This window comes from Podarcis muralis, chromosome 4 (assembly GCF_964188315.1).
Source record: "Podarcis muralis chromosome 4, rPodMur119.hap1.1, whole genome shotgun sequence".
NCBI lineage: Eukaryota > Metazoa > Chordata > Lepidosauria > Squamata > Lacertidae > Podarcis > Podarcis muralis.
The window spans coordinates 58882375-58896456 of NC_135658.1; the positions used below are offsets into that span (position 1 = coordinate 58882375).

The window sequence follows — 14082 nt, forward strand, 5'->3', positions numbered from 1 at the left end:
CCTATGCAAAATTGAGTGAACTAGTCTCAATTCAACATTTCATTCACTGAGTGTCCATCTTCACCTCTATGGACTGGCAAAGCTTGCTTCTCTGAAACAGGTCCAGCTTTATTCCCATAGGCTATTATAGCTTCCACTGGGTTCTTTCAGGGAGTTGCACTACTAAATATTTGGCCCCCTGCAACATTGCAACCCTTGTTCATCACTTCTAGCTGGATGTGAGATCCCGGACAGATGCCTTCTTTGTCTGTACTCAGCGTTTTGCTTTCTTAGCCCTTGTGCCACCTCCAGTAAGCTTGCTACTCTACCGATATGTGTGACTGCACAGAGACTTGTACCTGTTGTTCTTTGAGTGGTCATCTGTGCAGGCACGCAGCCAGTCCCCTGCTGCAGGGATTACTATTTTTCTACATGGCTCATTTATATATGTGTTGTGACCATTGAAAATTTGAACTGAGTGGGAGGGTGGGTGCATTGAGGATGGAGTGCCTGCCAAATTCTAGCTTATGTTGAGAATGTTCCCAAATGAGACTCTGTGCAAAATCCATATGTGTATCTGCACAGATGACTACTCAGAGAACTGGCATTATAGGTAAACAGCCTGTTCTTTGCATCACACTTGTTTTCTTCTTCTGCCTGATGTTGAATACATCTACTCACCATAATGTTTACATATATGTATTTGTTTTCCTGTCTGAGCAGTTTTAAGATCATTTTTACAATAATTTCCCTAGCTACTCCAGCTACAAAAAAGTCCAAAGTTTTTTCACAATTGAATCACAGGTTAATGTTTTGAAATTATGATCAAACTGCCTGGTAGATTAAATTTACTAAAGATGTGAAAAGCTATGATGCTATATAATTATGCACACAGATTTTGCATATATATCATGTACGCTTGTACTTCCTTACTCCTGTATGGCATAACTGATAGCAAAAATATTGTATTGTTTTAATTTCAAAAATTATACAACTGCCAGAAAGTCAGGTGTTTAGAATAGGGAAAATGTATGACAGGGTCTGCTTCCCCACTTTGTATTGCTTATTTTAACCAACATATTAAAATATAATCTATAATAAATAAAAAGTGTTTGTGTGTTCATCTTTTTTGTGTGGCTAAGCTAGTGTGCCAGGTTGCAGCTTTTATAATTGCTTATTTTGAAATCTTCATGCTATTTGTTGTTTGTCCAAATGCTGCCTTTCCTGCTAGGACTTCTAGCTGCAGAAAGTAGGTATCCCTTTGTTTTCCTCTAAAGCTTTGCATTCTGCTACTGTGTTTGGCTTGCATGTTTAAATCTGCTATTTTCTCCTTTACAATATCCCAGTTTTATATTGCCTGTGCTTAAAAGAAACATAAAAGCATGCTGTAATTGTATACACTATTTGGTAGTTAAGTATAATAAAAAATGTTTCTTCTGGGTTATTTTTTTTTAAGCTGTTCTTGATATAGTATTAAGAGTAAGAACACAATTCTTCTCCAAGCAAGGGTGCAAAACCTGCATATGGCAGGTTTCCTCAACTAATCAATGCAGCCCTGTTTCTCTTCCTCAGTTCAAAGCACAAAGAAGCGCACGAAAGTGCACGAAGGCCTTAAGGTAGGCATAGGCCCTCCAGATGTTTTGAGACTACAACTCCCATCATCCCTGACCACTGGTCCTGTTAGCTAAGGATGATGGGAGTTGTAGTTCCAAAACATCTGGAGGGCCAAATTTGCCTGTGCCTGCCTTAAGGGAAATGGGAGGTCTGTGTGCCCCACCCTCTCTTCTCCTGTAATTTTAAGTTACTGAAAATCAATATATTGAGTAACTTATAATACACACGTGCTCTCTTTTCCACTCTCGCATTCAACCCCCCCTTTCATTGTTTGCAATAATTGTAGTTACAGATGGGTAGCCGTGTTGGTCTGCCATAGTCAAAACAAAAAAAATTCCTTCCAGTAGCACCTTAAAGACCAACTAAGTTAGTTCTTGGTATGAGCTTTCGTGTGCATGCACACTTCTTCAGATACACTTCTTCAGTGTATCTGAAGAAGTGTGCATGCACACGAAAGCTCATACCAAGAACTAACTTAGTTGGTCTTTAAGGTGCTACTGGAAGGAATTTTTTTTGTTTTGCAATAATTGTAGTTTTCCAAAAGTGTGCAAACTATGTATAGCATCAACTAGTGTTGCTTCCAAATTATGGCCTCAAATCATAGTTTGGAGACAGTTCCTGGTTAGTGCTAACCATAGTTTTGCCTGATTCAGATGCCTCACCAATTGCTGGTTATCACAGCCCATGGAGCAGAATGGAGAAGCTGCATGCAAAGCTGGAGTTGGGACAACATGAACCCACCACACAGCCTGATCTTCAAACTGTGGTTAGAATAGGTAAACATATTGAAGCTGCCTTATGGTGAGTCAGACCATAACTCTGTATTTTGTCTGCTGAGACCGGCAGCAGCTAGAGATGGACAAGTTTCCCCCTCATTTGCTTTTGATTGACTTGTGAATGAACATGACTTTCCTTTCTGTGTAGAATCCTCTTTATTTTAAATATTAGTACAAGTTTCACGACACTTAAGAAGATAATACCCTGTTCTAAATCTCAGGATCTTCTCTAAGTGAAGTGCCCTGAAGTGTCAGATCTGTATAGGCAATACGATTACCACAATGGGAATTCTTTTTTTGTCACCAGCTGTATGCATTCTGCACGTTTGCCATGCAACAATGGAATCTGATATCTGCTGCAGAATTTGGTATCCTGGGTATCACAGTTTCTAACTCAGGGTCCTAGAATGGGATGTCAGAATTAAAATTGCTGCTTTTCTGGAAAGTTCTATTTGGTTGCTCTAATTTGAACACACGTATGCATTTCACTGTTCAGGTATATGGCACTGACAACTGTGGTCTAGTATCTGACTAAAAAAGTACCTCAGGTATTAAAAAGGGGTAATTAGCTATAAAATGTATATCAGTTTCCTTTAAATTTTGTTCATTTTTAAGAAGTGGCATTTCCTTACCATTATTAAAGATTGCACAAAATCAGTAAGCTAGGGATATGAGGTAGATATTCCTATGTTTATGCATATGGAAATACATTGAATTTCCCGCCCACATCAAATATTTACTAGAGACAAATCATTGTAGCATGTTGGAGTACTTATGGTATGATACTTGTGAATGAAATGGTGTTTGATAAACAAAGTATTTCATGTAATATGGAAACAAGACAGCTTCGGTCAGCAAAAAGTAGTAGCTAGGATTTAAAGACCTACTTTAGGTCTTGAGCACCATACCTCAGTTTCTGCTCTGCAAAATTGACCTTTTTCCTCTTAGGTGCTTGTCCACTATTCCTTTCACAAACCATTTGGTGGTGGTGAGATTTAACATTTTAGATTGGGGGATGGGGGTGGGTCGCTGCGCCAGAAGGGCCAATGTTTACTTTAATTTTTGCCTTTGCTCACCTAGTTAGTACAGTGGTGCCTCGCAAGACGAAATTAATCTGTTCCGCGAGTCTCTTCGTCTTGCGGTTTTTTCGTCTTGCGAAGCACGGCTATTAGCGGCTTAGCGGCTTAGCAGCTATTAACGGCTTAGCGGCTATTAACGGCTTAGCAGCTTTAAGAAAAAGGAAACAAACTCTCAAGAACTCTCAAGACGTTTCGTCTTGCGAAGCAAGCCCATAGGGAAATTCGTCTTGCGGAACGACTCAAAAAACGGAAAACCCTTTCGTCTTGCGAGGCATTCGTCTTTCAGGGCACCACTGTACATTCCAGACATGTGGGGCTACAGCTAGCATCAGCCCAGCTAGCACTGCACTTATCTTTGCATCTTAACCAAAGTTCATAATTTAGAACAAATTCTGTTCAGTTTCAGAACAAGCCAATTTCAAACTCTGCTTTCTGAAGCTGATTGTTAAACTAACCATAGACTGTTACAAACCAGAGCCACAGACAATGGCAAGATGAGATTAGGGGAAACTGAAACACAACACTGCCCAAGTCGTCCTTCTGGCCTCAAGGGAAGAGGGGAGGGGAGCTTGGATGCCTTCCGACTCGGACATACCATGCTACACTGTGGATTACACATGATGTATGAACTCAACCAGTGAAAAATGTTGGCTGCTCTTGCATTTCTGATTTAAAACCAATACACTCTTGTCAGATCATGTTACAGACTTAAGCATAATTGGATTGCGGTGGAACCAACTTCAGATGCTTTGTGCTGACAAACTCATGGTTGGATTGGGGAAGCCATTTTTATATGCTATATGAAAATTGTTTTGTGTTGATGTATTTTTAATTTATAGAATATAAATACATGGAAAATATGTTCATTATGTTCAAATAACAGTTCCTCAGCAAAAGTTACATCTTTCTGTCTTGTTTCATTCACAGTGAAATATTCTTGTTCCACTTGAGCCCTCAGTCTTTTCTCTAAGTAGTTTCTTCTCTGTGTCCTTGGCTATAGGAGCAGTCTCACAAGTGCTGGACAGCCTTGAGGAAATCCATGCGCTTACAGATTGCAGTGAAAAAGATTTAGATTTTCTACATAGTGTTTTCCAGGATCAGCATCTTCATACGTTACTAGATGTAAGTATTTTCCTAGGCAGAAATATTTGGTTATTGAAATATTTTGAGCAAATCAATGTTTCATGGTTATGGAGAATATTAAAATTGTTATAGATCTTGAAATAGCTTGGAGGAGGAAGTGCTTAAGGTACCCTAGCCTCAAATTGCATTGAAACATTTCATGTCAAAATCGTGATCAGTGCCTGGTAAATTTTAGCTGGTTCTGTAAATGGTCATAACAGCCAGCACTTTGAATTGTTCATACACCTTAATTGGAAGCCAGTATCACTCTTTGAAAGCTGGTGTTCTTTCCTACTTGCTTCCATCCAGTGTCTCAGACACTGAGGATTCCCTTCTCTGTCTAGGAAATAGGCTCTTCCAGAGAGAAAGGCTTTACCAGGGATTGGGCTCAGTGGCACCTGTCACTGAATGCAGCTAAAACATGGCCACTGGATTCATGATCAATTATAGTTTTCAAACACATTTCATAGAAAACTCCATAAAATGTCTATAACAATAATCCAGTCTGGAAGTTGTCAAATGATGAATCACAATTATGGTTCCTGTTTTAGAATTACTCCCATGTAAATCTGTACAACACTGTTCCTTCTGAAAAGCAAACTGTGAAAATTACATTGCCTTCAGTAGGACTTTCATGCAAGTACTCTGTGGAGCACCAGTGCTTTTATCTTCTTAATTTATATATGTACCTTACTGGTGGCCATGAAAATATAGCACAAATTGATTAGTTTTGATTCATGAAACTTGTAACCCCCACATAAGGAATTTCCATTTTACTTTTCTTATGAAAGTGATATTCTGCCCAATTTCCCACAGCACAACTGCTACCGGGGGGGGGGGGGGTGTGACATCAACAAAATCCTCAATTCACTAATAGTGAATTGGTGGGCACAAACTAAATTTATCTTATGGAATCAATCAGTTTAGTCATCTACCGGGGACAACTTACATGGGTGATTCTGAATAGAGATGACATTCGATTTACAAGTAAAATTTCTGCTTAGTGATAGAACAGTATCGGTTTTTGTATATCCAAGGCTAGTTTGTGCTGCCACCTTTGTCCTGAGCTCTATAGCTATAGTTGGAAATATATGAATAATCAACTTATGAAGTTAGTGTTACTTTTTATTTCATACATGGTTTTTAAGGTAAGGGATATTTGTACAATGGTTTCTGTTCTTGTAAAAAATAAATCTCGAGTTTTAATATTTATTTGGAATCAAATCTCACAGAGTTCAGTGCAACTTAACTGTTTCATAAGTGTATGCTGGCTTGCAGTCTACTTAGCAGGACCAGTGGTCAGGAGTGATGGGAGACAGCTCTAGCCACTACCATTGAGAGCAGGTCAGAGCACTCTGGAAACAGGGAGGCGTGAACCTGTGTTTTCTGCATGTTGGGTTATCCCCAGAACTTGGGAAACTTCATAGCAGATCAGAGACCACTTACTGTTTCAGGCCAGACATATCTGCTCTCAGTAGCAACCAGCAGAGGAAAGGCACTTTATGCAGCACTACTGTGTCCAGTAAATTGTGTTGGGAAATGTTGGCCATCAAAAAGGGTTTGTGGTTATTCCTCTTCTTTAGCATAGCCATAAGATATAACCATTTTTGTATGTTGTGTGGTTGAAAACAATTTTTGAGATGTTTTAGCAAACGGTAGAGTATGTAGTTATGATGTTTGTGTTTTTCCTTTTAGCTTTATGACAAAATTAACACAAAATCTTCACCGCAAATCAGGAATCCGCCAAGTGATGCTGTACAGAGAGCCAAAGAGGTAAACATTTTAAACATGTTTGAACTGGTTGAATACAGACTTCTATGTCCTAAATCCAAATGAAATAACTGTCAAAATGTTACTCATGGTGCTGTGGCATGCTCCATGCACAATGCTCAGCTTGCCTGAGTAACTACAGTGGTATTAGAGTCTTCAAACATACCTAATATGATTATCCTAATGGAACTTGAAGAAGTCAGTGATATCCTGCTGATCCCAACTGTGGCAATAACACTATTGGTTTCTACAGAATGATGTTGCTATCTAGTAACAACAAGGAGCACATACCTATGTACCTTCTTTCTCTCTCTCTCTCTCTCTCTCTCTCTCTCTCTCTCTCTCATTCACATACCCCACACAAACTAACCAACCAACATACCTCTCCCTCTTTCTTTTACTTTCATAAAGACATAGACCACACAGATCTACCTACTCCGATTTTTCCTCTTTCTCACACATGCACACCAACCTATCTAGCTCTCCCCTTTTCACACATACATCTAGACTGCACTGATCTACCTGACCCCATTTTCTCTCACTCTTACAGACACAACGCACAACTATCTAAATACTTTCCCTCTCCTTTCTATTTCTCACTCACATACCCCCACCTCTTCCACCAACCTATCTACCTACTCCCCTTTTCTGTCTCTCTCACACACCTGCTCCCACTTTTCTATTGTTCTCTTTCTCTCTCTCTCTCTCTCTCTCTCTCTCTTTCTCTCTCTCTTACACACACACACACGCATACACACACACACACACACACACACACACACACACACCAATGATGGATACACCATACTGAGTGATACATCCACACCCAACAATCATCAAAATCCACTTACAGAGTGAAGCCTTCTCCCAATTAGGAAAGTCCCTTCATGGGTAAAGCAAACACGTTGCTCTTCCTACCACTTCAGCACAAATCTGTGTGTCCTGACACTGGCATATTAGCATCTGTCCCAGGACACTGTGGGCCTTCTTAAGGAGCTTTTTCTGCTAAAGTGTGGGGTACACATGGCTAGTAAGTTATGCAGATCTGAGACTATTTATGAATCTCATGTAGACTCATCCAGGTTCCTTGGAGGGAATGAGTGGGAGATAAATGTAACAAATAAATACAATGCTATTCATAATTAGCATTTTGCTTTGGAATTAAATCATTTAAATAAGTTTAATAAGCAAATCTAGACAACATCTTAAAAAGTAGAGACATCACCTTACCAACAAAGGTCCGTATAGTTAAAGCCATGGTTTTCCCAGTAGTGATGTATGGAAGTGAGAGCTGGACCATAAAGAAGGCTGATCGCCGAAGAATTGATGCTTTTGAATTATGGTGCTGGAGGAGACTCTTGAGAGTCCCATGGACTGCAAGAAGATCAAACGCATCCATTCTTAAGGAAATCAGACCTGGGTGCTCAGATCGTGAAGTTGAGGCTCCAGTACTTTGGCCACCTCATGAGAAGAGAAGACTCCCTGGAAAAGACCCTGATGTTGGGAAAGATGGAGGGCACAAGGAGAAGGGGACGACAGAGGATGAGATGGTTGGATAGTGTTCTCGAAGCTACAAACATGAGCCTGACCAAACTGCGGGAGGCAGTGGAAGACAGGAGTGCCTGGCGTGCTCTGGTCCATGGGGTCACGAAGAGTCGGACATGACTAAACGACTAAACAACAACAAAAATTTGAATTGAGAGGTTTCATTTAACATTCATCTGTCAAAAGAAAATAAAATATTTTAATTAAGTAATTCACTTCTTTTAGACCTTCAATAGAGTTAACATTCATATGATGGGGTTATGGCTGATCGGGGGATGGGAATTAATTTGTTTAAAAGTTCAATTCATTTAATTAGCATGTCTGCTGATTTGGTTCCCAGGTATTGGAAGAAATTTCATGTTACCCTGAAAACAGTGATGCAAAAGAACTGAAACGTATTTTAACACAACCTCATTTCATGGTAAGCAAATGTTTGTTTGTTTTAAAAATGTAAAACAATTTTATATTGTTTTATAACAGTAAAATGTTGCAGTGGCCATTCTTAACATTTGTCGTTGAAACCTCTGCATCAAGGGGGGAAATTCCATCCGAAGCCTGTGAGCATTAAAACAAAAATCTAGCTAAGTGCACAGAAGTATGCTCAATCAACCATTTGGATTAACTCTCCTAACATTTTAGTTGACAGTGATCATGCTTGCCTATGACATTTGTCATCTTCTAGTCATAGTGACAACAGAAAAGTCCAGAAACAATTATTTTATCTAAGGCTGCAATTCTGCACTGGGAATACCACTGAATTCAGTGGTACTTATGAGCAGAAACATGTATAGGATTGAGATGTTAGTTAACTAAGGTAAAATAATTTTAAAAGCAAATCTTTTGAGATGAATCAACTATCATAGTATAAAATTTGTGATAACTAATTAGCAACATATTATTATTATTATTTAAATGTATTTATTTAACTTATTTCTGTCCTGCCTGTCTGATATCTAACTTAGCCATCTATAGGCTAAGAGGAACCCTGTAACTCAAAGTCTTGACACTTTGATCAGCCATAGCTGGACTGTGGCATGGCCAAGTCAAGACAGGAAATGTGGAGCTAATTTATTATGTTCTGGAATAAGCTAGCTAGGTCTGCAGTGGGCAATGTGACAAAATCTACCCACTCCCCCCCCCAAAAAAAAGGACCTGGGAAAGGAGGCCATCAGCCATACTTTCTCTGCATGTGGATGAGTATTGCTGCTGTCGCTTGGAACTCCTCTTTTAATTAAAATAATTGCAGTTCCCTCAAAAACATCAATCAATCAATCAATCAATCAATCTACCCACTCTTTAGTTTTTGTTTTCACTGAATTAAGGATGCTATTAGGAGCAAACATTATCTCACCATTCCCATAGTGTACAATACTCTTGTTTCCAATAAACAACAATATTTTTTTTAAAGGAAAGTTTAAGAGGTGTGCATGTGTGTCGGTGAAGTACGCGCACATCACACAGTAATATAAATACAGTGGTGCCTTGGTTTAAGAACAGCTTAGTTTATGAACAACTTGGATTAAGAACACTGCAAACCCAGAAGTAGGTGTTTTGGTTTGTGAACTTTGCCTTGGAAGCAGAACACGTTCCTCTTCCTGTTGAGTGTAAATTGAGTCCCCCGCTGCTATGGGAAAGCACGCCTTGGTTTACGAATGCTTTGGTTTAAGAATGGACTTCTGGAACGGATTAAGTTAGTAAACCAAGGTACCACTATAGCTTGGGTTTTGAAATCTGACACAAAAAGGTACAGTATGATTCTGAGACACCATCATTATGTATGTAGAATATGTTCAATCCTCATACATGTAGAGTAAGCACAAGAAATTGTGGAACATCCTAACTGTTATTTTCTTACAGGCCTTGCTTCAAACTCATGACGTTGTGGCACATGAAGTTTACAGTGATGAAGCATTACGAGTTACACCACCTCCCACCTCTCCATATTTAAATGGAGATTCTCCAGAGAGCGCCAATGGAGACATGGACATGGAGAATGTAACAAGAGTGCGATTGGTTCAGTTCCAGAAAAACACAGATGAACCAATGGTAAATAGACAGCTGCTCCCATATAAAGATATCTGATTTGCATCCATTGATTACCAGATGGTAGATTGTGACTAATGAATGGATCATATAAAACTTAGTTATAAACCATTTTTAATTTCTATCTTTAGAATGGCATTTGATAGCTAATCATTAAAAATGTTTTATTGGGGATTCTTAATAAGTTGTAGCATTACATATTGCATTTTCCTAACTTTGGAAACAGACTTCAATTTGTAGTTAACTGTGTTGCTGCTGCAGCTGCTTAGCCCAACTATATCATACTGTTCTCATTCAAATTCAGTTTTCCAAGTGTTGTTGCTTATGTAGCCAAAAAGGCAACAGCCATACAAAGGAGTTTCATGGGAAGAATCCCCAAAAGTAGACCAAGGAGGACTCAGTGCCCATGGAATGCTAGCTCTTTGTGGGGGACAGGACTGAAAACTGGATAGGAGTGGGGATCAGATGGAATGGCTGGAAAATAAGGCAGAAACACATAGATATAAAGGTACCTGACCATTCACGCTCTTGCTAGCTGAAGCCTGCTTGTTCACTGCCTAAAAAGGGAACATTTTGAAGGTTCCCTCGAAACAGACACACGCCATTCTGTTGTGCGGACCCACCTGCGCATCCTAATAGCTAACACAGATGGCTGAGCACCAGTCCATGTATCACTGAAACAACATCCACACACAAGAGGAAGAATCCAAGCTGGTAGAACTGTTAAGAACTTCTGCAGAAATACAAAAGAAGAGAAACTAGGTGTGGAAGCCCATGTGGGCAGGAATAACTGCAGAAGGAACCGATGAACACTGAGCATACTCATCTGTCATGGAATTCTGGCTAATATAGGCGAGGTAAAATGGAACTGAATTGCTGGCAACCTAAGCAACATTGTTATGTTTATGTTTCATTGTTATGAAAAGAAAGTAAAATCCTTAAATTGCAATGGAAAAAATGATAATGGCTATTCCAGCAACAACTTGGGATTTTGCAGAAGAATAAAGTCACAGATACTCTCAGAAAGGTTACCTCAGTTTATATATCTGATTTCTAACTTAAGAAAGTATCCTCCAAGTGACTTCAAATATCTGATAGAGGATATTCGCTCAAGTGAAAAATTACGACCTTTCTTGGTGTACCTGCAGTAGAGTTTTCCTGTGATAAGCCTTGATTTAGAATGTTAGCTGACAAACAGATATAACAGAATATTTTCTTTGAAAGTTTGCATGATAGACCTTCTAAAGAACAACTATTTGCTAATATTGTAGATGGTACCTTTGGCTTCCACGAATCCGTTAATAGAATTGGCCATTTTTTCAGCTGGTTCAGATATTTAAAAACTAACACATAACAGCCCAAGTGACCCAGAGGATTCTGCCTGCATGAAGGAAATAATGTTTGAGCTGGCAGGTCCCTGGTTTCCCAGCACATCCGATCTGTGACTTCCTTGTAATTTCTGTGAGTGCAGTATCTGAAAGGAAAATATTACATTGTTTATGCAATTTGCACAAACAAAGTAGAAAGTGGTAGGTTTATTATTATACAGTGGTACCTCGGGATGCGAACAGGATCCGTTCTGGAGCCCCGTTCAGATCCTGAAGCGAACGTAACAAGCGACGGCGCGTCTGCGCGTGCTGCGTTTTGCCGCTTCTGCGTATGATGTCATTTTTAGCGTCTGCGCGTGCGCGAGCGGCGAAACCCGAAAGTAATGCGCTCCGTTACTTCTGGGTTGCTGCGGAGCGCAACTCGAATGCGCTCAACCCGAAGCACATTCAACCCGAGGTATGACTGTATTATGTATTAGTTGCTTACTATAAAAAGTCACTCCAGTAGTGATGTATGGAAGTGAGAGCTGGACCATAAAGAAGGCTGATCGCTGAAGAATTGATGCTTTTGAATTATGGTGCCGGAGGAGACTCTTGAGAGTCCCATGGACTGCAAGAAGATCAAACCTATCAGATGGTTGGACAGTATTCTCGAAGCTACCAGCATGAGTTTGACCAAACTGCGGGAGGCAGTGGAAGACAGGAGTGCCTGGCATGCTCTGGTCCATGGGGTCACGAAGAGTCAGACACAACTAAACAACAACAACAATTAAAAGTCACTAAGTAAGTTGTAAAAAGTTCAGAAGAAAGAAGGCATAACATAAAACCAAAAACAGTACATTTCAATAAAACCATTTCAGTGACCTTATTCATTCATTCATTCATTCATTCTTCCCCTCCTCTTGAAGCAGCCCAGGGCTGCAAACACATCCAAACTTTCGTTATGTCTTGTTTTTAAGCATTCTAAAACAAAAACAGTTACAGTAAAAAAAAACACCTAAATACAATTTCAGTTAAAAATAATCTAAAAACAATTATAATTAAAAACAGAATTTTATCCAGTGATCTAAGGGTTGCCATAAACAGACTCTGGAACTTCAAATATGCTGGGTCAGACATTATTTCTACTACACATCTGTGAAGAATACTCATATGAACAAACTTAGTTTCTGAAGATACTTGTTCCCTGTTTTCTGAATTGATTGTTTCTTTTTACTAGGGAATCACTTTAAAAATGAATGAACTGAACCACTGCATTGTAGCAAGAATTATGCATGGAGGAATGATTCACAGACAAGGTAATGTTGGCATGAGAGCAAATTAGCACAGCTTTCATGTGGTACCCTGCAAACATGCAGAGCTTAGAGGCATTGAGTCCAAGCGCTAGGAATTGTTCAGTGGCTATGGTCCCATACCTCTCTGTTTCAGCAAGTCCTGTTGCTATACCTCAGGGGTGGCCAACTCCCAAGGTACTGCGATCTACACACAGAGTTAAAGACTGGCAGTGATCTACCCCCTTTTGGGGGGTTCAGGTCAAAGTTATTGAGCTTTTTTGAGGGGAGCCACTAATCTGCCACAGACGTCCAGTGATCTACCGGTAGATCACGATCTACCTGTTGTACGTGCCTGCTATATCTGAAGCATAGAAATGGTTCAAGAAACAACATATAATGCAAAGGTTGATTTCGTACTATATTTTGTGAACCAGAGTCATGAGTAAGGCCTCATTAAGACATGAGCCAACTGGACTGCAGCCAAGGGCCCACCTCCAATGACTTGTGCATGGTGGGCTTCCTACAGCATTTTATTTTGCTTCTGCTGTGTGTTATGTTCTCTCTCTTCTGCCATCCTTGCATTTACTGCTTAGTATGGATCTGATTTTAAATTGTATTAAGTTTTAATGATCGAATCATTTTATGATTGTTAGAAACCACTTTAAGGTCTTTGAGCAAAAAGCAATCTGTACATTTAATAAAGAAAAAGATGTGCATTAAAAGCATGAGAGTATGAAAACCCACTGATATATGTAGTGTGTGTTGAATAAGAGAAATGAAAGTAGAGTATTTTTGATGTTAATATTTAGTATGTTGATGTAGTTTATTATTATTTCAGGTATGACTCCTTTTACTGCCAATCCATTTTTCTTTGGGATTTGATGCTTCTGTTACACAATCCCATATTGCTTTCTTGCTTCTATAGGTACGCTTCATGTGGGTGATGAAATTCGGGAAATAAATGGAATCAGTGTAGCAAATCAAACAGTGGAACAGCTGCAAAAAATGCTTGTAAGTATGCAAATTATGCATCTGATTTCTCTAACTTCAATGGAGAAATAAATTTACTTCTTAAGCTAACGGAGTCCAGTGCTGTGAGCTTTGCTTCCCCATCACCTGTCACTGTTTTTTCAAGAGATAATTCTTTGCAAGCTTAACCTCAGGCCTCAAAGCATTTGTTGTCTTTTCCCCTCTCTTCTTTTGGTTTGCTTACCAACTAAAGTGGGACAAGATATTTACTGTCCCTGAGGGCTTATCCACAGTTACCTTTTGCCCTGCCCTTTCCAGACGCAGGTCTACATTTTAATGCTCCGTGTCCGAACATGGGAGGGTGTGTGTGCCCCAAGCTTCCTGTACAAAACCCTGTTCTTTAAAGCTGAATCGAACCAAACATCAGTTGAGGTTTCCCACAGATTGCTGTTTGCTCCAGTTGAGCTTTAAAGAATGGATTTTCATGGGGAAAGCTCCAAAGCAAAAAAGGGGTGGTGGGGCTCGGACACAGAGCTTTAAATCACGGCTGTGCCTTGAAATAGCAGAGGAAAGGTAAGCATGA

At 39.6% G+C, this 14082-nt stretch overlaps 1 protein-coding gene across 11 annotated transcripts in view; it reads left to right on the forward strand.

Moving 5' to 3' along the window:
• CASK (calcium/calmodulin dependent serine protein kinase) overlaps positions 1-14082 on the forward strand; it is a 127240-nt gene that overhangs the window by 78770 nt on the left and 34388 nt on the right. For 7 of the 11 annotated variants that reach the window (XM_028727343.2, XM_028727347.2, XM_028727342.2 and 4 more), the window contains 7 exons: positions 1211-1228; positions 4449-4570; positions 6266-6343; positions 8226-8306; positions 9743-9931; positions 12476-12554; positions 13456-13541. In XM_028727343.2, coding sequence (XP_028583176.1) covers positions 1211-1228; positions 4449-4570; positions 6266-6343; positions 8226-8306; positions 9743-9931; positions 12476-12554; positions 13456-13541 — 653 coding nt within the window. The remainder of the gene's footprint in view (positions 1-1210; positions 1229-4448; positions 4571-6265; positions 6344-8225; positions 8307-9742; positions 9932-12475; positions 12555-13455; positions 13542-14082) is intronic. The other 4 variants (XM_028727344.2, XM_077927379.1, XM_028727348.2 and 1 more) reach the window with 1 other exon arrangement.